Source organism: Corvus hawaiiensis, chromosome 2 (genome assembly GCF_020740725.1).
Source record: "Corvus hawaiiensis isolate bCorHaw1 chromosome 2, bCorHaw1.pri.cur, whole genome shotgun sequence".
Taxonomy (NCBI): Eukaryota; Metazoa; Chordata; class Aves; order Passeriformes; family Corvidae; genus Corvus; species Corvus hawaiiensis.
The window spans coordinates 54,919,126-54,941,678 of record NC_063214.1 but is presented as its reverse complement, the minus strand read 5'-3'; the positions used below and the strand labels follow the sequence as shown (position 1 = coordinate 54,941,678).

Sequence of the window (22,553 nt, the reverse complement as noted above, 5' to 3'; positions counted from 1 at the left end):
ATGCTTAAATGGAGAAAATTAATCTGCTTGAGATTGGCTTGACTGTCTGTTAAATTGCTCTGCAGCCTCTATCTTTTTCTGAGTTTATGTTTCTCCTATGCATGAATATTTGTTCTCTTTCTTCTGACTTCAAGCCAAAATTTTTCCTTCTGTTTTTAAGGGTCAGCTTCTTTCATTCTTGCTCTTCATAGCTCAGATCATTTTCTTTGTTTGGAGGCAGATGCTTTGCTGATACTATTGACACTTGGTCTGAGCATCTGGAACATATTAGATAAGACCAAAGATCTGTCTAATCCACTGCCTCATGTTAAAAAGCAGCTGGTACAGGGGTTTCACAGGAAGGAGCTTAGGGAAGATAGATTAGTTATCTCACATACTTTGCCACATGCTGATACCTAATACTTAGGGATCAGATAATGCCATGAAGTACATGGTATTGTACTTTTGCCAAATATTTGGCCTCTTTCTCTCTAATCCTCTATCTGGTTTAGCTCGGCCTTTTGTTCTTCCTTTTCCTTGACACTATGTATCTTGATGTGTCTTGAACAGTCACCAGCCAGGGCAAGAAGTTTGATGTGGTCCAGATTTGACAATGGTTGGCTGTAAGCAATTTCCAAAGAGCTGGGACTTTGCATCTACAGTGGGAATAAACCTGCCCTGGCATACTTCAGTGGCACCTCAATGATGCAAAAATGTTAATAATTTGGGGGGTTTTTATGACAAGTGAAGTCTGTTTTATCAGGTTTGAGTCTTTGGTGGTTGTCTTTTCCTACCCTTTTCTCTGTAGCCAAATTCCTGGAAAAGTTTTTTTTTTTCTTTGCCCCCCCCTTCTCTCTCTGGAAAGCGGAAAAACTGTTTGCTCTGGAGTTGAGCCTTAAAAAACCCAGAAAATATCTTGAAGCTGTTGATAAAACTATGAGAGCTGGTAAAGCTGGGACTCCTCTGTTTCCTTCAGAAAATACCTACTTTTTCTTTTAAATACAGTCCTCTGTGATTTTCTTTTTCTTGATGTTTTGACTGCAGCAGGGAATTTTAGCATTGTTTTTACAGAGTTATCCTTTGTCTTCTCTTTTTTCTTGTTTTTATTTTTGTTTGTTTGGGGGGTTTTTTTCTTTTTTTTTTTTTTTTGTTGTTCTTGCTGGATTGTGTTTTCTTTATAGTGCTGCTTTGATTTTGGCCAAAGGCTCAATACCTCTGAGTAGTATCTCTCAAAAGATCATTGGTTTTTCCTGCACTCTGTCAAGCTCCCTTCCTAATCTCATCTTTAAAATTCCTTTTCCATCTTTGTCCAAGTACTTCCAAATTCCAAGTTCCTTCTCCCCACTTGCCAACTCACCTCTGGAAATACAGTCATGGCTGTCTCAGACGCTGGTGAAGATCATTTCAACTTTGAGAATTTCTACTTAGTTTTTCTTCTTTTCATCTTTCTGTCTTTCTCTCTTGTTTTCTTGTTTTTCTTTCACTGACAGCAGCTTTTAGTTGAATTAGGCTGCATGATGAGCTGGAAGTGGCACAAGCTGCCACCTGTGTCACCCAGTATGATTGTCTGACATACATGCCCTAAAGTTCTTCAGTATTAACTGCAAGAGGCATCACATTACCAAAAACTTGACATCTTGTGTAGAGAAAGTGGTTTCTAAAGTCCATGTTTTCAAAGCTTTGTGAGATGGAATCAGACTTTTAAAATACGATAGCCATGATGACAGGTAGCTAGTTTGAGTTTTACTCAGAGTTCCTTCATCTTTCTGGGGTTCAGTCAGGCACTGGGCAAAGAATTGATGTCAGTCTGTTTGTGATTATAATAAAGAGTGCCAAGGGTTGGTAAATGTCATCATGACAGGCAAGTATGGAGTCTTGCCAGAAATTTGTAGCAGGCTCTGAACACACAGGCTGGCAAGTGTTGGACGTGTTACAAAAGCAGCAACAGGTGGGAATGGTTTGCAGTAGAAACACCAGCCTCTTGGCTGACCAGCTCAGCCATGACAAATGGTTTTGAATTATTGATCTGCTCACCTGCCATTACAGGGGATGTCATCACAGAACCCATAGTTTATAGCTGAAAGGAAACTGTGCTGCTCCCTTCCCATCCTCCTCCTCCTCCTCCTCCTTTAAAAATGTTCCTTGATCTTCCCTAAATTTTTCAGTCATATCACAAGCAGTATTGCTCATATCCCATGGTAATTTTGCTCCAGGGAGGAGATCTTTTTGATGCTATTACTTCCACGAACAAATACACAGAGCGGGATGCCAGTGGGATGCTTTACAATCTGGCCAGTGCCATCAAATATCTTCACAGCCTGAACATTGTCCACAGGGATATCAAGCCAGAGAATCTACTGGTAAGTAAAGATTCATCTTTCAGTATTGTTGATAACGTGGGAGAGTGTGAGAAAAGGTCTGCACTTCCTCCTTCCACATGCCTGCCAAGTTTATTTCAGTCTTTTAAGTCACTGATCTTTTAATTTTAACCTTTGCATTGTAAAGCTCTCCTAAGAATAACAGCTGTCACAGTAAGTACAGTAACATAAGGTGGTATGTCTAGACTGTTCCATGGGACATAGCAGCTGAATTATTCCTGGGATCACTAGAAGTGAACTTCTAGTAAACTGCAGGATAATTTCAAGCTTCTCATAAATGTAAGTGTTCTGTCCTCAGCAGACTATTCTGTTCTTCTGTCACTGCCTAAATAATTAGCAACCCTTTAGTTTTACAAGTATGGTGCATGTTAATGCTGTGCCCTAATCATGTCATACATCAAAGCAGAGCCAGGAAGGGACTTCATTGTCCTTCTCCTACTGCATCTCCCAAATAATCCTATAGCCCTTTTTATTAAGCCGCTTTCCCAAATAGATAGTCTAAATCTACATTTTTCTGGCTGAAACTGTATGAGCCTTATCCACTGAAGACAATGAAAAACATACCCTGGCAATTAGTCTTTTTTCTGAGAATTTTGCACACTTGAGTGAAGCAGTTTTATCCTCCACATAGTTTTATTTCTTCTGAGAAATTAGCTTCTCCTGATTATTTCATTGTTCTGAGTTTTCACAAATTTGCTGACATTTTTCTGTATCAAGATGTCCCAATTCTCCATATATTCTGCAACCATGAAACAATGTTCATATAATCATAGAACATCAGTTCTCTCAGCTGTGTGGTCTTGGCCATGACTTAATGCATTTAGTCTTGCTTGACACTGAAGAGGTTTTATGAGAAAGTTGACTCCAGCAGATCTTACTAAACATCCAGGGAGTGGGATTTTTACAGTTGAAGTTCCTCTAGGTTCTGGGTAAGACAGTAACCTGCCCTCATTTTCCAGAAACTGCTGAAAACACACTGGGTGGAAGTTTCACTAGATACTAGTGACTGATACACCTTTCTTGTCCCTTGTGCTCTGTTTGCATTTCTGGTGCTGGTGTTGATAAGTGGCTGCATGCAGATGTTGTAGCAATCCCATGCCAGGATTCATTAATGCTGTTCCTGGAGTGGGCAGGAGAGTCTTGGTCTGGGACAAGCCTTGCCCTGCTGGCCATCTTGACTTGTCTATAACTGCCTAAACTCTATTGTTTTCAGAGTTAAAATTTTTGGGGGAAAGATGTGGGCAGGAGGTGTGGGCAGGAGGTGAGGGCAGCAGGGAAAGGATTAGATTTGACTGCTCAGCTTTTCTGGTAATTACCCACTAACAAGAATGATCATGTTGTTCACGGTTTAGCTGAATTGTTTCTGAGTGACTTTTTCAGGGTTGTGCATTGATTTTGAGACAGAGCAGTAAGGATGCAGCATTTAACCTCTTGCAGCATCCTAATTCTCAAAGACCAGCATTTGATTCACAAATTACATTAATTCTCTAAGGTTTATCAGGTCCTTAAAAGAAAAAAACACTGCTTCAGAAGAGTGCTTTGGAACTAGCCTTATCTGAGCTCTGAGCCCAGTTCTAACACTGGCTGCCTGTGGCCTCAGTGTCTCTGAACCCTTCTGCTTTTATCTTAGCTGTGAAATGGGATGTGTGGTTCCTTATGTTGCAGAATTGCAACTAGTGTTATTTTCATGGCGTTTATAAAGCGCTTGAAAAATGCCACATGGGTCTTAGCGTTTCTCTTGCTAAATACCTTCTACTTGCCTTTTGTAGCCTGCCCTTTTCCTTGCAGCTCTTTAACCCTTCACCTAAGTGGTTATGGAGGTATTTTTCCCTTGTTGTTCTTGTGCTGTGGCTTTCCCTCTGTTACTGTCACGGTGTTGCACGTGCAAACCCTGCTTGTGTTGTTACAGTAGGTTCTCCTGGCCACTAGTGTTTCTCTCCCACCTTCTCCCTGTCATGGATTGTAACTTTAGGTTTAGAGGAGCATGTCCCAAGGCTAACAACCCCATTAGTGGGAAAAAAACAACAGGGAGGATGAGCAAGGCTGTAGAGTTACTACAGGAAAACATGGAGAGTGAAGGGGAACATGCTGCTCTGGAGAGGGAGATGGGAAGAGGATGTTCATCTGGAGTTTCTTTATTTCATCTCTTACCAGCCCCTGGTAGAGCCTTCCCTTTCACCTTCTGCTTTCTCTCTTCTCATTTTTCCTTCATCCCAAAAGTAACTTTCAGGCTTAGAGCTGATGTGTGAGACCAGCTCTAGATCCTGCTAATAAATCTTTTTGTGTGTGAACCTGTCCTGTGTGCAGAACCCATTATTTTTTAACTGCTTAAATATTCCATACTATCCTCAAGGCATGTAAAGTCTACCTAATGGTCAACTGTCCAAGAGTTTAGGGTATGCTGAATACCTGTGATGTTTTAGCTTTTTTGTTTAGTTTTTTTTTATTCTCTAGGGAGTCTTCCATGTTTTAATTGGAACATTTTTCATAATTGTTGCTATTTAGAACGTTTATTTTGTCAAGTCATGGGATGTCTTTATAGCCATATAATAAACCCTAGAGAACAACTTCTCTGACTGTTGCCATCTGCACTGATCACAAGAGCAGCTTAGAAAATACTGACAGTCTTTATACTAATAGGATACATATGGTGGCATACAATTATGTGTGGCTGCATTCAATTAGTGTAGTACAATTACGCAGTTTTATTGCTTAGTTAAAACAGTGAAAGCACTACATAGTGGGCAATTTGCACTAATCCCCATTTCTTTAATTGCCCTTCACTATTTAAATGCAGGAACATATATAGCATTTATTCTGAATAACATGAGTGTTAAATTATCTTTCCCATTCCTTGACCAGCAAGTAACATACCACAGCTTCACACTGGGTTCTTTTTTATATGGAGTTATAACAGGGTGAGGAAAAGTTACTTTCTTCATTTTTTACAAGTCAACTGAAGTAGTTTTCCAAGCAAAGTTATTCCTAGAAACATATGAGGCAGAATACTAGAAAGTACACTGTACCAAACCTTCTGCATTGGCAAATATTGCCAAACAAACCTCTTCTGTAATTAATTTCTAATATGGATGGGTCACAAAAGGTGTGGTCTGTTGAAGGAAGGAACTTATGTTTGCTACGTTAGCACAGCTCAGAGAGGGCTTTGTAAAAGATAACTGCATGAAACAGAATGTGAAATACTAATTAGGCCAGATTCAGCTCTTGATGTCTAAGTGCACACTTTACATATTTCAGCAAGTGAATATTTAAAGCCCTAGTCTCTAGACTTTAATTAATACTGTTGTTGAAATTAGATTTATTACTGCCATTTCAGAGAGCACTTTCTTTAGTTTCAGGAACCAGATGCATTTAACAATCTGTGTTTTTAATAAAACCATAATTGCTTTTTTTTTTCCCAGTGCTTTTCTATAAACATAACTTTTTTCTGGCTTAGTAGAAGAGAAATTTGAATCCATTTTAAATTGCTGGTCATCTTAAACATCCAGTTGAATTTTTAAAAGTAACATAAGGAGAGGAGTGTATTTCTGTATTCTGAATGTCTGCTTGTGGCTGTATCACCTGGTAAGCAGGGATTCAGGGCAGAGAAGGGTTTTCTCTCTAGACGTGACTAACATTAACAAACAAGAAACTGGGGAATGGGGGCTGTATAACATAACTAATTATTATGAGCTGTAGCAGATCTGTAGCAAACAGTGGTGAGAATCTTCAAGACTTTATTTTTGCTCCAAGTGAACTCTTCTAAGGTCCCCTGTAGAATTTATTGTATTTTTATAAGAAAAGATCTACTATTTTCTTCTTAAAACAGTTGTAGATAAATGTGATTTTGGATGTAGGAGTAGCTGGTGAAGATATATATGAAGGATTATTTTGGTTTTGATTAGGAAGTACGATAGCTTTAATTTTTGCACAATTTTGCTGGAAATTGTTTATACAATATCACTAAGTGGTGATCCAGACTGCATGGAGCTTTGGTTTGGGTTGCAAAATAATAAAGTGATGCATATATATTATAAGAAGGCCTCCTGTAGACTGTTTCTATTTTTTAAGGTGCTGTTGTAGAAAACATTCCAAAATGGGAAGCAAGAACTCAAACCAGCAACTTGATTAAAGATAGACTTACAGTCTAGTGTTTAATTTAGATACATTTTTGTATTTTTTATTTTAAACTTTTTTTTTTTGGTAAAGTTTTCAGTATTTGTAGGTTTGGGGCCATTCTTTTGCTCTGAGCCAGCTTTTAAAATTACGTATTTTTTACTGATGTTTCTAGCTTTTTTTTCATGCAACTACATCTTAATCTCTCTTTGCACCTATAAAACCTCGTGAAAGATTACACTGCTGCTGTGAAGACCAGGTTTTAGGACAGGATTCTCCTGTATCCCCATTAGCAGCCCTAGCTGCCTATGTCCCGTTGATCGTGACAGTATCATGCCAATAAGACACTTGTTGGTGTGTAAGAGTCATCCAAGGACAGGACAGTATTTCTAGGTGAAATAGTCCAGCCAGGTTTGTGTCTTGTGGCTTCAGCACACAGAAGAGCCTGGAACTGCTATCACTTTTGTATTTTCTAAGTAGCTGAAGTTCCTGTGCAAACCTTTAAGCTCTCTGCAAGTAAAATGAATAAACTCAATCCCCCTAGACTGTGAATTCAGTGGGGAGTTAATGTAGGAAAGCCACTGTTGGAAGGTCACACATTTGCTTCTGGGCTTTAGCATCTAGCAAGTGGTATGTCTTTTGTTGGACAGGTAAGCGAGACAAGTCTTTTCCAAACATCCTGACTGTACTCAAGGGAAGTTGTCCAAATTGTCTGTGAATTTTCAAAGCATGCACGGAAATATGTTAAATGTAGGGAGGAGAAAAAAACCTGTAAATAAGAAGGAACATTTCAGGCAGTTAGCAAGTGATACAGTAATTACGTTGATGGTATTGTGGTAAAGCTTTGAATTTTTCTCCTCATTTAGGTGTATGAACACCAAGATGGAAGCAAGTCCCTGAAGTTGGGAGACTTTGGCCTAGCAACAATTGTGGATGGACCTCTATATACTGTCTGTGGGACACCAACATACGTAGCTCCAGAAATCATTGCTGAAACTGGGTAAATCACTTGTAGTGGTCATACATTGATGTGTACTCAGTGCAGGACATTCTTGCCATTGTGTCTGATTGGAGTTCTTGCAATTAAGATTTTTATGCGGCCTTTGGTTGGCTATGGTGCAGACTCATGGCTCATAGAACAATTCACTTGGAAGGGACCTCTGGAGGCTATCCTACCCAAACCATTCAGAGCAGGCTGGCTTTGGAGTTATATTGGTCAACCTCTGCCAGCTGTTGGCCTCAAACTTTTCAGCTTAACACTGAGTTACTAACTAGCCATTTGCAGATACAGTGGAAGTAATTCTGTTCTCTAGAGACTGCTAACTACCATTCACTTAATTCTATTTCATTATTACACATTGTCCTCTTCTGATTTGTTCCACAGAGTAAATGCCTGCTGGCTTGAGCAGCCTGTGTCACCTTTGCAGACTTCATGTTGATAGGCATCACTAACTCAAGTTAACTCAACTTGAATTAGTTAACTAACTCAAGAATACAGGCCAACGTCTTCTGTGCACTCACACATTCTGATCTAATGTAATTTTAAGATGTAAGTGTAAAAAACACTTGATAGCAGAATGAGGATTGGTAGGTAGAGAAAGTTCAGATGAGAATTTATAAGAAATTATTAATGATTCTGAACATGTTTCCTCTGTTCTTGCACTGTAGTCCATAGGAATGGGATGTCTCTAACCATGTCTCTCACACTTCTAGATATGGCTTGAAGGTGGACATCTGGGCAGCGGGTGTGATTACTTACATCCTGCTCTGTGGTTTTCCTCCATTCCGTGGGTATGGACTGATCTATTCAACCATCCTTGTTTTGTGAATTGGTCCCTGTGCTCCTTTCACATTAAGCAGAGATTCCCACTGGTAGAAGTTTTCTGCTTATAGGGTTTGGTGTTTTTTTCTGTGCTCTGCATAGTGTTTTACACAAGCCCCATAAATGTCTGATTTTATGGTAAGATTTCTGTCTCATGTTTGTTTATTGTAGTTTAAACTTCATTGCATTACAAAACAAGAGCCTTCATTACAGGTTCTGTGTGCCATTGCCTGAAGTTTTAAATACACTGTGAAATAACCATCTTCTTTCATGGACAGAATGCAACATATTTTGTGGTTGGTAAAAGGTAATTAAAATGTAAGAAACTTAATAAGGATGTGTCAGATATTTTATCCCCTCAAAGCAATTTCAAAGTTGTGGACAATCCTAAAGAACAGCAAAAAGGAAGAGTGTACCAAATGCACTGTGTTTTGTGATCTCACCATTCACACCCATGGCTGCATGATTGGGCCAATCAACAGCTTCCAAAAGCATACTAAGGCATCAGCAATTAAAAACAATTTTAAGAAGTCTATTGAAACCACATCTGAAAATAATTTCTCTTTGGGTTTTGTTGTTCGTTTTCTTTGGTTTTTATGTTACAGAAGTGGAGATGACCAAGAAGTGCTTTTTGATCAGATTTTGATGGGACAGATGGATTTTCCATCTCCATATTGGGACAATGTTTCTGACTCTGCGAAGGTGAGTTTCATAGTTGATGGTATTTTCTTCTACAATGTTATTTCCAGTGGAAGTGCCTAATGCACGTTGCTCTTTCACAAAGTTGTATTTGACATGTCTCATACATCTCCTGCTACACCTATAAATTCCTCTGGGTCACCAAGCATGTTTTGTTTGGTTACTGTCTCTTAGACTCCAGGTAGTTCTGAAATGGACCCCATTCTGAAATGGACATCATATCTCTATGTGGTTTCTCACACAACAGACACACCAGCAGCCCTTATTGATTGAGAAAAATTTAAAGTAATTCACTTCGTAGCTCAAAATCTCCCTCGGACTGTGTTTTATATGTACTAATGAGGGCAACCAGGTACTAACCTGGAGCCTTTGAACATGATATAATAGTATTATGGGGAGGCTGATTTCCCTTATTAGCCCCATTAGATGTTATGTCTGTTGTTTCTTTCTGTCAAAGAACCAGGTCTCCCATTGCTGTGTTGTTGCAGTGTGGTACGAAATACAGACTTGTTCTGGTCACAGCTCTTGACCTGCAGCCTTCGATGTGCTAAGGCAGATATAATTATTTACAGATACAGAGTTCATTATACTTGCAGAGCAGATCAAGTTTTTCAACTCTCACCAGTACACTAGAGCAAGAGTTTAACTCAAAGATTTTCTAGGGATCTGGCATTCACTATAGTCATATGTATAAATATATGTGGACAGAGACATAATACATACGTGTACGTAAAAAAAGATTCATATGGTCATTCTGTAGATAGATGAGTGCTTACTTTAAGTCAGTTTACTTCTCTAGTCTGTAAGACAAGTCTATGAAAAACTGTCTTCCTGTTTCCTTTAGTGTGACAGTGTTTAATTAATCACAAGAAAAAAAAAGTGAAATTTGAAGGTGGATGCAGGTAATGAGAGTAGCTCTGGATCTCCATTCTTTGGAGAGTTACATCCTGCTTTTATGCGTTTTTAAGGTATGTGGAGGGTGATCAGGACTAGCATTTTAGCCTGTTAACTTATGAGGTTAATGAATGAGATAGTCATAGAGTTGGAAGTCCTCTAAACTGAATCACTGTGTTGTAGAAGGCATTATTTCATAGCATCATTAGTGGGAACCCTGCAAGTCCTTTGCCAAAGGTGTTTTCCTGTGAAACTCCTTCTTCCAAATAGTTCAGTCTAAAATTTCTGTTTTGAAGCCTTAGCCTATCCATATAACTTATTTTTGTAACTAAGAATTACTAGCTTTTGTCTTTGGTGATACACCTTTATTTGCTGTCATACCGCCATCCTATTTTCCATGCACTCCACCCTGTGCTGGAATTAGATGTGTGTTTATTTACATGCTAGTTGAAATCTAGGTGATTGCAGAGGAAATCAGAGGATGAAAAATAATGGTTTTAAGTGTTCTTTTTTTTTTTTTAATAGCTTCTATGTCATTTATACAAGATTTTAAAGTAAAACTGTATTTGCTGCCTTTTTTTTTCTACAGCAGAATTGGCTTCTTCTTAATGGGAAGCTAACCTAATTTCATGGGACCATCTGTTTTGCACATTATGTACTAAGTGCTTTTCTCTTAAACAGTGGCTTCAGAACTGTAACTCAGAACTGTCTTCTAGCTTTTCAAGGTACTGTTAGATACTGATTTAAAAGTTCAGCTGAGAGTCCATCAGTTCATGGTTTTTCTATTTTTTAAATAATCAGTGTATTTCTGCAGTTGGTAGTTCACTCTCTCTTTGAGCACTCTTACAAAACCAGTTAAAGAGTTCTTTAGTGAATGAAATGTTGATTTGTTCTTTAGAAGTGTTCTTTAAATTTGACGCGGTATTCAATTTCTCAGGAACTTATCACAATGATGCTTCAAGTAGATGTAGATCTGCGATTCTCAGCCTTGCAAGTTCTTGAGCATCCATGGGTTAATGTAAGTATTTTCAGACTTGTAGATGCTTTTTGTAGTTTGGCACCTTTGAGCTATTCTGTCAAGCCCTTGCTATGCTCTTTTGGAAGCCAGCACATTCTAAAGATGCCACAGATTTAACTGGAAATAAGCCAAGTTACAGGCTGATTTAGTGTATTTTGTACCTTGGAGTTTTCACTATTTTGTGTGTGCTCAGCTACATTTTCTCTGAAATGGGCTTTCAGAAAATCTCAATCATATTTGATAAAAGTATATCTCTAACACAGCTTGCAGATTTAGTGAGATATTTTGTTCTCCTAAGATCAGGTGGACTCAAAAATCTCAAAGTCATGATTAAGCGTTACTGAAATATAGTCCATTCTGTTAGGCCTACTTGATCCAGAATGGAACAGGCAAACATTTAGAATCATATTTACTTCTGATGATATTTAAGATTTGTTAATTATTCCAGACTATTAAACATGCTTTAAAGTATTTGGATGACAAGAAATAAAAATTTGGGATAATTTATATTCTCATTCAGAAGGGACAAATGAGAAAAGAAATACAATTGGGATGAACAGAGAAAAAAAAAATAAAGGAAGAAGAAATAATGCTTCATTTTGTTTGTTGCAAGTTTGAGTGTGCAGTTCTCCCTGGAATACTATTTGGTCCCTCGGCTGATGTATCCAAAATCCCTTTTCTCACTAAAAAAAAGTATTCTAAAAATTAAAATATACAGTCACCTCAGATATTAATTTTTTTTAATGAAAGTGTCCTCTATACAGTCAGAGTAGTGGTGATCAGTTAAGTATTTATCAAGTATATGCTTTAAACTTGGAGGCTCCCTTATTGCTCAAACCAATTTTATTTGTAAATGCTATTAACATGCAGAGCACTTCTGTGGTGTATGAAGAGTGCAAGGATCCAGGACAATGTCTAATGAAAATCTTTTCATTTTTAAGATGATATTCAAGCAGCTGAAATATTAATTTTCCCTGGTGCCAGGGGCTGTCCTTGGACACAGTGTTCTGTCACAGTTTATAATGCCTTATGGTGATTGAGGTGTCTCTCTGTCTCCATGGGAGGAGGACATGTGGAGATTTCTGGAGTGCTGCAGAGGAAGAGATGGAAGTGACTGATCAGAAGCCTGCACCCTGCTGCTGAAATTACTGAAATGTCACTTGCTTACACCACTTAAGGAAGTGGTCACTAATCTTCCATTTTTTTCTGAAAAATATATTTGAAATGTTAATGCTACCCCCAGATACTTCTTTTTTTTTTTTAATTGTTTCACCATGATGTGTTTTAGAAGGCCATTTTAGTGTGATGTATAAAAAGGAAGAGGTGCAGCTCTTTGTCAGTAAGCTGATGGTGGCGGTGTGCAATTGACATGAGGATCTGCTTCCCTGCCCTCAGTAGTACCTCCTGGTGAGGATGGCAGGGGAGAGAGGCTGGGGGCTAAAGACTTTTAACACTCTAGAGCTCTGCTAGGAAAACCTGAGTTCTGGTTACTGAAGCACCTTGGCAAATTCCTGGATTTCTGTGCAATGCGTTAACATGTAGAACCCTTTGCCAGAAGGTGATGTAGAAAACTGGTATAAATGGATTCAAAAGGGAATTTAATACATTTTTGGAGGTAACCCCATTGGTGCTTATTAAATATAGTGATGTGGATATAACTCTTGGCTCACAAAGTTCTTAAGTACTTGGTTGGCATGAACTAGAGGATATACCAGGGGAAGTTCAAGATCTATTTGTTCAATATACTACTTCTTGAAGAGTGACTCTGATGCACTGTTAGAAACAACATGCAGTGATCAGTTCATCTTTAGTCTAGCTCTGCTGCACTTGTAGTTTTATGCTGGTAATAATTCTCTGCAATCTGTAGCAGTTCTGTCTATAAGTAAGTGAAACAAATATTCCATGACAATTCTGTAATTCCTTCTTTTCTGCTGCTTTTAACACCTGAAACAAATAAGTATTTTGTCTTCATCATTACACTAAAGATAGTTCATAATGCAGATCAAAACTGCTTTTGAATTCTCTTATGTCCTCCATATATTTTTTTCTGGAAGGAAAAAGGCTAGCACAGGGACCAGTTCAGGAAAGCAGTTGAACACATTCCAAACATTGCTCCTATTTTAAGGCATCATACGTGGAAGCACTTAATACTGGGCATAAAATTAACTAGATGGCACTACAATTCTAGTTCACATCGGAAGAAATAAGAATATGGCTGAGTTGAAACAGGTGCTTAAATGCTTCCATGAGAAAGGGCACTTCCCTGAAGTGTGTCTGGGCAGTATCAGTAGATAAGGTAGCAGGGACAGCCCGTTGATGCACAGAGGCAGAACGTACAGTGTCAGATCCAACTACACATCCCTCTGCCATCACTCTCTTGATCAGCTGCAACTCTGTCACACAGCATCCCTAGACCTCATTGTCCCAGCTTCAGGACAGGGAATTAATACACTCATCCCTGTTTACAAAAGGCTCTGCAATCTACGTGTTGTAAATTACCTGAGCAATTATGCATAACTGTCTTTCTGAGAAGAAATGGCACATGGAATTTTCACCTATGCTCCATTTCCACAGGTAACCTGCTTCAGTACTTTTCCATGGTGTCAAATGCTGGACTTTACTTTCTCTATTGATTTCAGCTGTGATAGAGTTCACTACAACGCTTCCCTTAGTTCAGTTTTGAACCTATTCCTAGAGTGTTAAATCTGCAGCTAAAATACTAGATGGAACAGCTGGCTTGAAAAGCAGGCATGTGTTTTCTTCGACAATTTTAAGAAACATTTTCTCTCTTTGATCAAACTTTTGATAGAAGTGTTGTAACTGCTTACACTATATAAAACCATTTTGTAGATTGTAAATAACCATTCTACTTTATAGCTGCTTGCTATGTGATTACTTGGTAAATTGCTGAGATTCCTGGAATGTGCTTTGACAGTTTCAGTAGGAGCAAACCCTCATTTCAGTTTAAATTTTTGCTATAAAAATATCTGGAATGCTCTTGGAAACTGCAAAACTTGTCATGGTCAGAGTCAGACCAGTAAAGCAGTTTCTATGTGAATAATATCCCAGCTGTTTTCAATTCAAAAAAACAAAACCTGAAAAGATGTTGGCTACATGCCACTGCCACAGATGGAGATCTTGAATTCTAAATGCAGTTCAGCAGCAGTTCTTTGCCCCCACCATTTAGTTTATTTGAATTCATCTCTCCTGTGCAATACACTTAGACCTGGAAACAAATCCATCTGTTTATACTTCCCCTACAGGGACCCCAGCTCTTTACTTTACCTGCTCAAATTGTTTGCAAAGCCAAAGAATTATAAAAGAGGCGGGAAGCTTGAGGTCCGGCATTTTAAACTTTAAGGCTATTGATAACTTGAAACAAGTTACAGGACAAACTCACTATTTTTTTGTTGTTGTATAAGTAGTAAATGTTTCCTTATACATCACTGAACAGTGAATGCTGAAAGGTATGGCTTGCATTCTGTAAATCCTTCTCTGTTAAAATAATCAATATAAAATGTGTGTTGTTGTGGGAGGAGGAAGATGGCACACACCAGCCTAGAAAGAATTAGGGAAACTGGAGCTTTTACATTTTTCCTTCACTATGTCTGCCTTGGAAATTTGTGTGCAAAAGAAATGAATAACCAAGCAATAATTAGCAATAAGATAAACATTTGTAAGAAAATTAATTTTAAAAGACATTCCTTATTTGGCAGCTGCACTACTTTTGGTTACACCCTAGGACACTGCGCAAAGAAAAATTTCCTTGTAATCCTTAAAGGAAACAGTGTCCAAAAGCTTTTCCTGCTCTTCTATTTGCTCTCATTTCCTGCTGTTACGTGTATAATGATCTATTCATCTGATGCTTTTAGACCTGGAAAGTAAAGCTCTTGTGACCATCTTGTGTAATGGATCTAAGTGCTTTAGGGCAGTGGGAGTCTGGGAATCCTGAACTTCATTACATCTTTTTAACACTTCTTTTTACTTTGAGTGGCAGTGTCTCCTGCCACAGAGAAAAATGCAAATATGAGACCAGTTTTTATCAATTACTGGAATTACTCCAAGACGTTCTGCCTCTTTTTTATTGTTTTTTGTTTTGAATTCTTGCAAGTAGACCATGAAAGGTATTTTGTGGAGTCTGGTTAAAAAAACCCAAAACCCCCCAAACCAAAAAACAAAAGTATTTTACCATTCCAAGCAGTTTATATTGTCTGTGTGAAAACTCAAATTCTGGACCAGAGTTTTCAAACTCTTTTGACTGCTCAGCTTCTGAGGTGTGCACAGGAGAGTTCTTCTTTCAGCGTATCAGCAGTCAACATTTTCTCAAACTCATGACTCTTTAAAGTTCCCAGATGGAGCGTCAAAAGTCACTAGTCACCTTTAAAAAAATCTTATGATTACTGCTAGTGCTGAGATTAAGTTCTGTGATCCTAACCCGCTGCAAAAAGCAAAGACTTAATACAGGGGAAAGGAACACTTAACCACTTCAGGGTTTGACATCCCTCCCATTTCAGCAACCCAGTGAAATTCTTGTCAGCAGTGTTTACCCTGTTCTCCAGTGCTACAACTTAACCTGCTGATTTTGAGCAATTTGATTTTTGATGGGTGTTTTGTTCACTTCTTGCCTTTTAAAACTGCAAAGCAGCTTGTTTTGTATTTAGTTAAACAGCTGTCTTCTCTCACCCTCAATAGCTCTCTATTTTATCGTTGACTGAAGTGATTCCAGGAACCAGTTTAATATATATTGATTTGTTTATAAAGCATGTTTTTATAAAAGAGAACTACTAAACATCAATTGGCACCAACAGTAGTAATAAAAACTTAGTAACAATAGAGGAATTCTGATATATCCCTATGCTGCACCTTAAATTGAGCTGGAAGTTATTTCATCTAAAAGCTGAAGCCCAAACGATGTGTCTGTGGAATGTTGCCACTGGAACTGTGGGTGTGGTGCTTCACCAATAAAACATGACCACAGTCTTGGTAACTGTTGTCTTCTCTGTAATTTAGTCTTTTGACAAGATGACACGAACGCCTGGCAGGCTTTCATGTCAAGAAAGCCAAGAGAATGATTTTATTTTTTTTTCCCTCCTCTAGTGAAGAGGAGTTCACTTTACAGACTAGCTTTCTTCTGGGAAAGGCAAGGTCAATGGGAAGCAGGTTATTTTTAGGGGTCATGTACCACTGAGCAAGGACTCCCCAGTGCTAGACAATAATCAGCTACTGGGTTGTATTGTTTTGTTTTGTGTTTTGCAGCTGTGTGCACTTGACCATATTTTGCCCGCTGAGACATTTTGTTAAGGGGTGAGTAAGGGATCTCTAAACACAAACTCCCCAAGCTAAATAAATAACAAACCCTACCAACCTCCCTGAAATTCCCATATGCTCATTGAACTCTTGATTTACTGCAGCAGCTCTGTAACTCTTTAAGGGCACTTGTAACGTCTAAAAAATACCAAAAAAAAGTGTCTTTCATCTCTCACTATTCTGACCTTGTCTTGTTTACCTGTATTCTACTAGGATTTTACCTAAGTGGAGTTCAAGAATTATTTCAGCTCTTCATACCTATACATACCATGCAGTACCAGTCAGGGATGACTATGGCATGTGGTCAGTGACCTGATACCCTGCATATTTTGCCTGTTCTACATTTTGTTCCCTATTCCACCTATTCTGCATATTGTTGCCTGAAATCCTGCACATTCTGCTAGTGAGGAAGTCTCACTGAGCAGTGGCTTTTTGCACATTTTTCAGGCATAAGGATCTTTTCTACAGTTTCTAAAAAAACCTCCACGTTTCCTGGGCTTGGATTCAATCTAGGACTTGTGCAAAACTTCAAACTCCCTTCTTTCTGCTTGGGTTTCTCCTCAGCATGGAGGGTGCCAGCATGCCTAGGTGCAGGTTTCCTCTGAAAAGAGGGACATCTCAGCTGGAAGGAGGAATGTCCCAGCCCAGCTACATGGCACCTGGGCTGGAGTGTGTGCACAGCTGACCTGCTTGGTGCATGCCACAGCAGAACGTGTCTGCCTCTGCTTGGCCATGCACTTGTGTGCCTACTTGTACCTCAGGTTAGCTCAAGGTGAGAATATTTTGGCATGGAAGAAGAGGACAGCCATAGCTGGCTCCAGCCCTTCTTTGCTTTCCCAGGCAGTCTGTACCTCTGTCTGCATTCATGTACCTTTCCCACAGCATTCCAGGCTTCTGTGCCTTGGGACTGGGGAATGGAATTGCAGTCCCTTGCTAGTTGGAGATTTGATCTGTGGAGGTGTTTTTGATTAAGAATGGCTTTACTACAGCACAACCATGGTCTGTGGGGAATGCCACCACAAGCCATGAGCACCTGACCTGGCCTGCAGACATGTGCAATGATGCATCCTGGTGTTGGTGATGTCTTACACTCACCCATCCCAAGGGTCTCAGGCAGGGCATGTCTCAGCTCCCATCTTACCTGGGTTTCCTCACTGTGGACTCACTGGGCTGTGGCTGCAGCTTTTGCCCAACCCCATAGTCCCTGAGTGTGGAGCCTTTACAATGTAGGACCTCATAAGTGTCTCTCAGGATTTTTGGAGATCCTTTTCTGCATCCTGACAGGGATGCAGAAACAGGGCCTCTTGTTTTTGTAATATCTTGGTACCTTCTACTTTTGAGGTCATTATCATTAAATTTATGTGATGAGTAAACAGAATCTTAAGCACATCTGAGTTTCTCAGGCTTTGAAATATTAATGGACTTAAAAATAACTAGGCAGTGGTAATTAAGATGTGGTAGAAAGAAAAATGAAATGTTTAACAATTATTATTCATGAACATTACCTAAAGTTTGAGAAGAAAATATTGGGTAGCAAAGAAGAGAGAGACCGCTTAGTGCCATAATATGTTCATCTTGTAAGTACCTTAAATATATTGATGGAGAAAATGATTGACCCATTTTAATACAAACTTTTTGTAAACTTTTCTGTATTGATAGGTACTATCAGAATCACCTCATGATTCCTTCTTTTTTCATCTTTCCTCTCTGAAGTTTTATTTTGCTTTATTTATCTGCAGGATGATGGCCTTCCAGAGAATGAACATCAGCTCTCAGTAGCTGGGAAGATAAAGAAGCATTTCAACACAGGCCCTAAGCCGAACAGCACAGCAGCTGGAGTTTCTGTCATAGCAGTAAGCATCTGAAATACACAGATGAAAGATTTATGTGCCCACCAGACAGTTATGTGTTTAGGACACCAAAAAAAACCAGAGAGGGTTAATCTTTAGATAATTGTAGCATTTAATTAATGTAAAAGTAGTTAGACTGGTATCCTGCACAGCTTCTCCTTTGATTCTCCTTGTGAGTCACATTGTTATTGAACGTCCCTAGGAGATATAACTGTACACACAATACACTGTTCCACATTTTACCAGATCAGTGGACCTAACTCCAATGTAAATTCAACAGTTTGAACTGTGGGATCATGAGATTTTACTTGGCAGCAGACTCCTCTTATGGATTGAGGCCACACAGAGGTTGTAGCAGAAGGACAGCACCACTTTAAAATGTAAATTGCTTCAAAATTTAACTGAAAATCTGTATGGCAGCCTAAGACTCTCCTCTTTGAAGACATGAAAGAGACCTATGATGCCTCACTGCTGCCTTCATGGTTTACATGAGTCTAGCCACGTCAGATTTAGCTGATCAGCAGCATTTTATTGTAGTGCCACACACAACCTGCTTCTCTTTCAGCAGAAGTATTCAATGGGGTAAAGACTTAATGGAACTTCTTGCTGCCTTCTGTCACATTGCAATTCCAGTGTAGCCATTCTAGGTTTGAATGTGTCGGAGTGTCTGAAACAAAGCTTGACCAAAATTTTTACCAAGCTTTACTGAGGTTTCAGTGGTGTCCTCAGTGGAGCATACATCACATACAATTGTATTTTTTCCTCACAGATGAACACCTGTATTACATATACATGGACACAGGATATATTCAGCATATGATGAGATTATTCATACTAATGCCATTGAATAGTGACATGCACATCCTTCACATTTTTGATACATCTGCTTGTGTTTGTAAGCTTTCCTTTATTACTCATAGTAATGTGAACACTCCAAAGAGTCACTAAAAATGTGACATGTTAAACATAACCATTCCCATATCAGATTACTCAGTGTTCATTCCCAGCTTCCATAAATTGCAGGTGGTGTGTGACTGCACATGTACACTTTCTTGTACTGTTTCCACTTTCATGTTTCTCAGCTCAGCCCCTCCAGTGTTGAGTTAAATCAGCATGAAGTAAATTCAGCTCAGCACATGCAATCTGGCTCACAGGTGTGAAGTGCTTTTGCAGCAAAATGGATGCTCTCTCAAAGTTACTTGGTATAAGTACTTAAAATTTCAAGCTGTGCCTCTCTCATATTTTTTCTTTACTCTTTCCTACCCTGAATATCCTCAACATGGAAGCAAGTTGTTCCTCATGCTTTTCCTAGATTTTCTCAGTCATCAGCTAACATAGTCAGCATTTATTTATTTTCGTTTTTAACCAATAATACTGCAGCAACTCTCCCACAACTAAAACATCACATACCCATTGCTCATCTGAACTGCAGGTATGTTCTTTATAGACTAGCTGAAATCGTGTTCCTATTGAATGGACTGCCAGCACGCTTGTCCATGAGAATTACTGCTCAGATCCTCCATGCTAATGACTTCAAAGCTTAAAAGCAAGAAATGATGCCTCTGTCCTCATCCATCCCTTGCCTCCTTTATGTTTTTAATTTCCCTGCCCTCCTCTTTTTTTATTTGCCCCAGTTTCTTTGCCAAGGAATTGTTTACAGCAGTTGAACACTTGAGTAATGAAAAAGGCACTGTAGTGAATCTGTCCAATGCAAAACATCAGGAAAAAAATGTGTATGTTTAATTATATTCTTAATGGCTTTTATTTATTTTTTAGTGTTTGGAAATTTACCAGATTATTTTTAGTGATCTTCTCTGTGGGCAAACTTCATATTCTGACACGACTGATACTGCAACTTGGCCTATAAAGTAGAAATGTTAAGAATACTTTTACATAATTCAGAAAGTTTTGATTATAGGAAAAGATGGGGAAGTATAGACCTCTTTAGTGTTTTGATAATGTTTCAGAATGCTAGATAATTTCCATTTTATGAATAAATTAGTTTAGTTTTCTACAAAAGTAATTTAATATGTAAAAGAAAGCCAAAAGCAAGACAACAATGCCTTTAAATGCTTTAAATGTTGTTTCTGCATTTGGAAGTCTATTTAATATACATTTGACATGCATGTCACCAGGGTTTTGTGTTTGGGAATCTTCCTTTAACTGTGAAATCTCAAATAAGCTAAAATTAAATCCTATTAACAAAGACTGCTCTAGATTTAGAACTTTCAAAGTATGTATAGATGCTGTAACATATTGTTTGGCACTAAAGACATGCACTAATTATATTTTCTATAAAAATACTGGGGGTTTGTGCCTGCCTGTATGTTTACATACTTTTTGAGAGAGTGCTTGTGTATATAATATATAGAGTTGCCTTCTATATATTATATAACACATCTGTGTCTGTGTTTGTGAAAATGTGTTAATATGTGCTTATATTTCTATAGCTTACTTAATAGTATGAAAGCTAAATATTATCATTATTTTGAGTATTATAACTCTGTTTATGTACAGAGATCGCTAATATGTGGTATTTAGTTCTTAGTTTGTCCTCACCTTGGTATGATATAATATTATATGCCTGTTTTCTCCTGTGGTAAGAAGTAACACACCTCAAAGATCTCAAGGAGTATTTACCATATGCACCAATTAAAACTATAATATGAAAATTAAGTTCCTAAAGCTGTGTCTCTGGTCAGCTTGACTGAGAGGAAGTTTGAAGCCACATGTGTTTTGCATACTTCTACCGTGGCTACTGCTTCCTTCAGCAATGTCCAAATTGCATTGATTCCTTTGGTTCAGACTTAGGTCTGCTTTATTGATGTGGTAATCTCAGTAAAAGTTGTCTCTGACTGTCCAAGGCAGAGACATCCTACTTCTCGTGCATGTGTCCAGACTTCAAGTTTGTCCACATTTCAAAGGATTTGTCAGTTTGGACAAACTACTCTAATGAACATGTGCAAGCTTAGCAAAGCAGTTCCTTTGCTGATGTAGCAGAATGATTTTTTAAACAAAATTAACTATACAAGCAAAGAGACTTTTCTGTTGATACAATAATACATCATTAAAAGTTCTGCCAGGGTAACTATGTCAGTTGGGAAAAAATTCCCCTGAACCAACGTAGCTTTGCCAGCAAAATTTTAATTGGAGAGCTAGCTTTTAAAACAGCAAGAGAATTAGCAAGTCCCTAAAAAACACTGATTGCTGATGAGAGAGTAGGTAGGAGAAATATCACTTTACTTGCTCTGTTCTTAAACTCTTGTCACAGGCATTGACTATCGGTCTCTGTGGGAGACAGGGGCTGGGCTAGTGCCCCTCAGTCTGTGTCAAAATGGCCACATTGCTGTTAAGCATGTGCCAAAATATTTGCAGGATCATGTTTCTCATACAGCTTTTCAATAGGAGCAGTATTTTTTAGTTCTGTGATGGTGTTTATAAAAGGTACTGCAGTAAAAACAGAAAACCAGACTTCCACTAACTAGTCTTTTTAAAATTTGGGGGTAGATTTTATTCTTCAGTTCTTCAAGGATGTCAATTCTTTTTATTTTGTGGCTGTACCCTCTGGGCTTCAGTGACAGTGGCTAGAGTGACTAAGAGTGTGAATCACTTTTTAAGAATGCTTCTGCAGTCCAAAGGTGTGCTGTAATTCCTTGTATGAATCGAGCATCATTTAATATATGTCCTTGTCTGAAGTGTTAAAACTTAGCCTGTATGTCATCACTTTTGTGCTTGTACTTTTGCCATTGTTAAGACAGAGGAAAAGACTAATGCTAATCTGCTGTTAAGGTTGTATAAGGTCTCTGTCTTGGCAATGGGAGTAAACTCCAGCTGGAGATGCAGAGGAATCAAGTAGAACAGCAAAGGAGAAAAGCTGCTCAGAAAGTTGGTGCAGCTCTGTTCTGCTTACAGGCTCCTGGGTTGGGGACCCCGCAACGGGCAGGCAGTGGGTGGGTCATTGCCCTGCATTCTGCCGATTTTAAAATAAAATTGCCAATGCCAAGTGGGGTTTCGCGGGTGGTGTGAAGGAGAAGTCAAGCCTAGCCTGTAAGTTTTGCTTAATGTCTCAAAGCTGAACCCGTGTCTCGGCTATCCCTTCACATCTATTGTCTGTGTTGTCCTGGGGTCATTGTCCACAGTTGGGTTTCTCATGGCAGGATTTCCACACCACCAAAATAGTTTCAACTCTTATTAGGGAGCGACTCTCCCCATTTTCTCTGAATTAATTTTTGGCTATTCAATTTTAGGCCAATATTTTTGATCTGCTTTTTAGGAAAACATCCCTTTTGTGTGTTTTATGTGCAGCATACAAGGAAGCCAGTAGATGGCACTAGCAGACCAGTGTAGTTAAGCTAACACACATTTAACTCTAGGTACAAGGTTCCCATGGTTTTAAACAGGAAACATGCTTTAAATAATTCTAAATAGCATTAAAGAGGCATTGTTTTAACAAAATGGAATAAATTACTAAATTCTACACTTGCAGGGGAGTC

The 22,553-nt window shown here is 38.6% G+C and overlaps 1 protein-coding gene across 5 annotated transcripts in view; it reads left to right on the top strand.

Annotated features, from left to right (window-relative positions):
• Window positions 1–22,553, top strand: part of DCLK1 (doublecortin like kinase 1) — a 240,177-nt gene that overhangs the window by 202,829 nt on the left and 14,795 nt on the right. For all 5 annotated transcript variants that reach the window (XM_048295102.1, XM_048295101.1, XM_048295099.1 and 2 more), the window contains 6 exons: window positions 2,193–2,339; window positions 7,337–7,470; window positions 8,184–8,261; window positions 8,898–8,994; window positions 10,823–10,903; window positions 17,950–18,063. In XM_048295102.1, coding sequence (XP_048151059.1) covers window positions 2,193–2,339; window positions 7,337–7,470; window positions 8,184–8,261; window positions 8,898–8,994; window positions 10,823–10,903; window positions 17,950–18,063 — 651 coding nt within the window. The remainder of the gene's footprint in view (window positions 1–2,192; window positions 2,340–7,336; window positions 7,471–8,183; window positions 8,262–8,897; window positions 8,995–10,822; window positions 10,904–17,949; window positions 18,064–22,553) is intronic.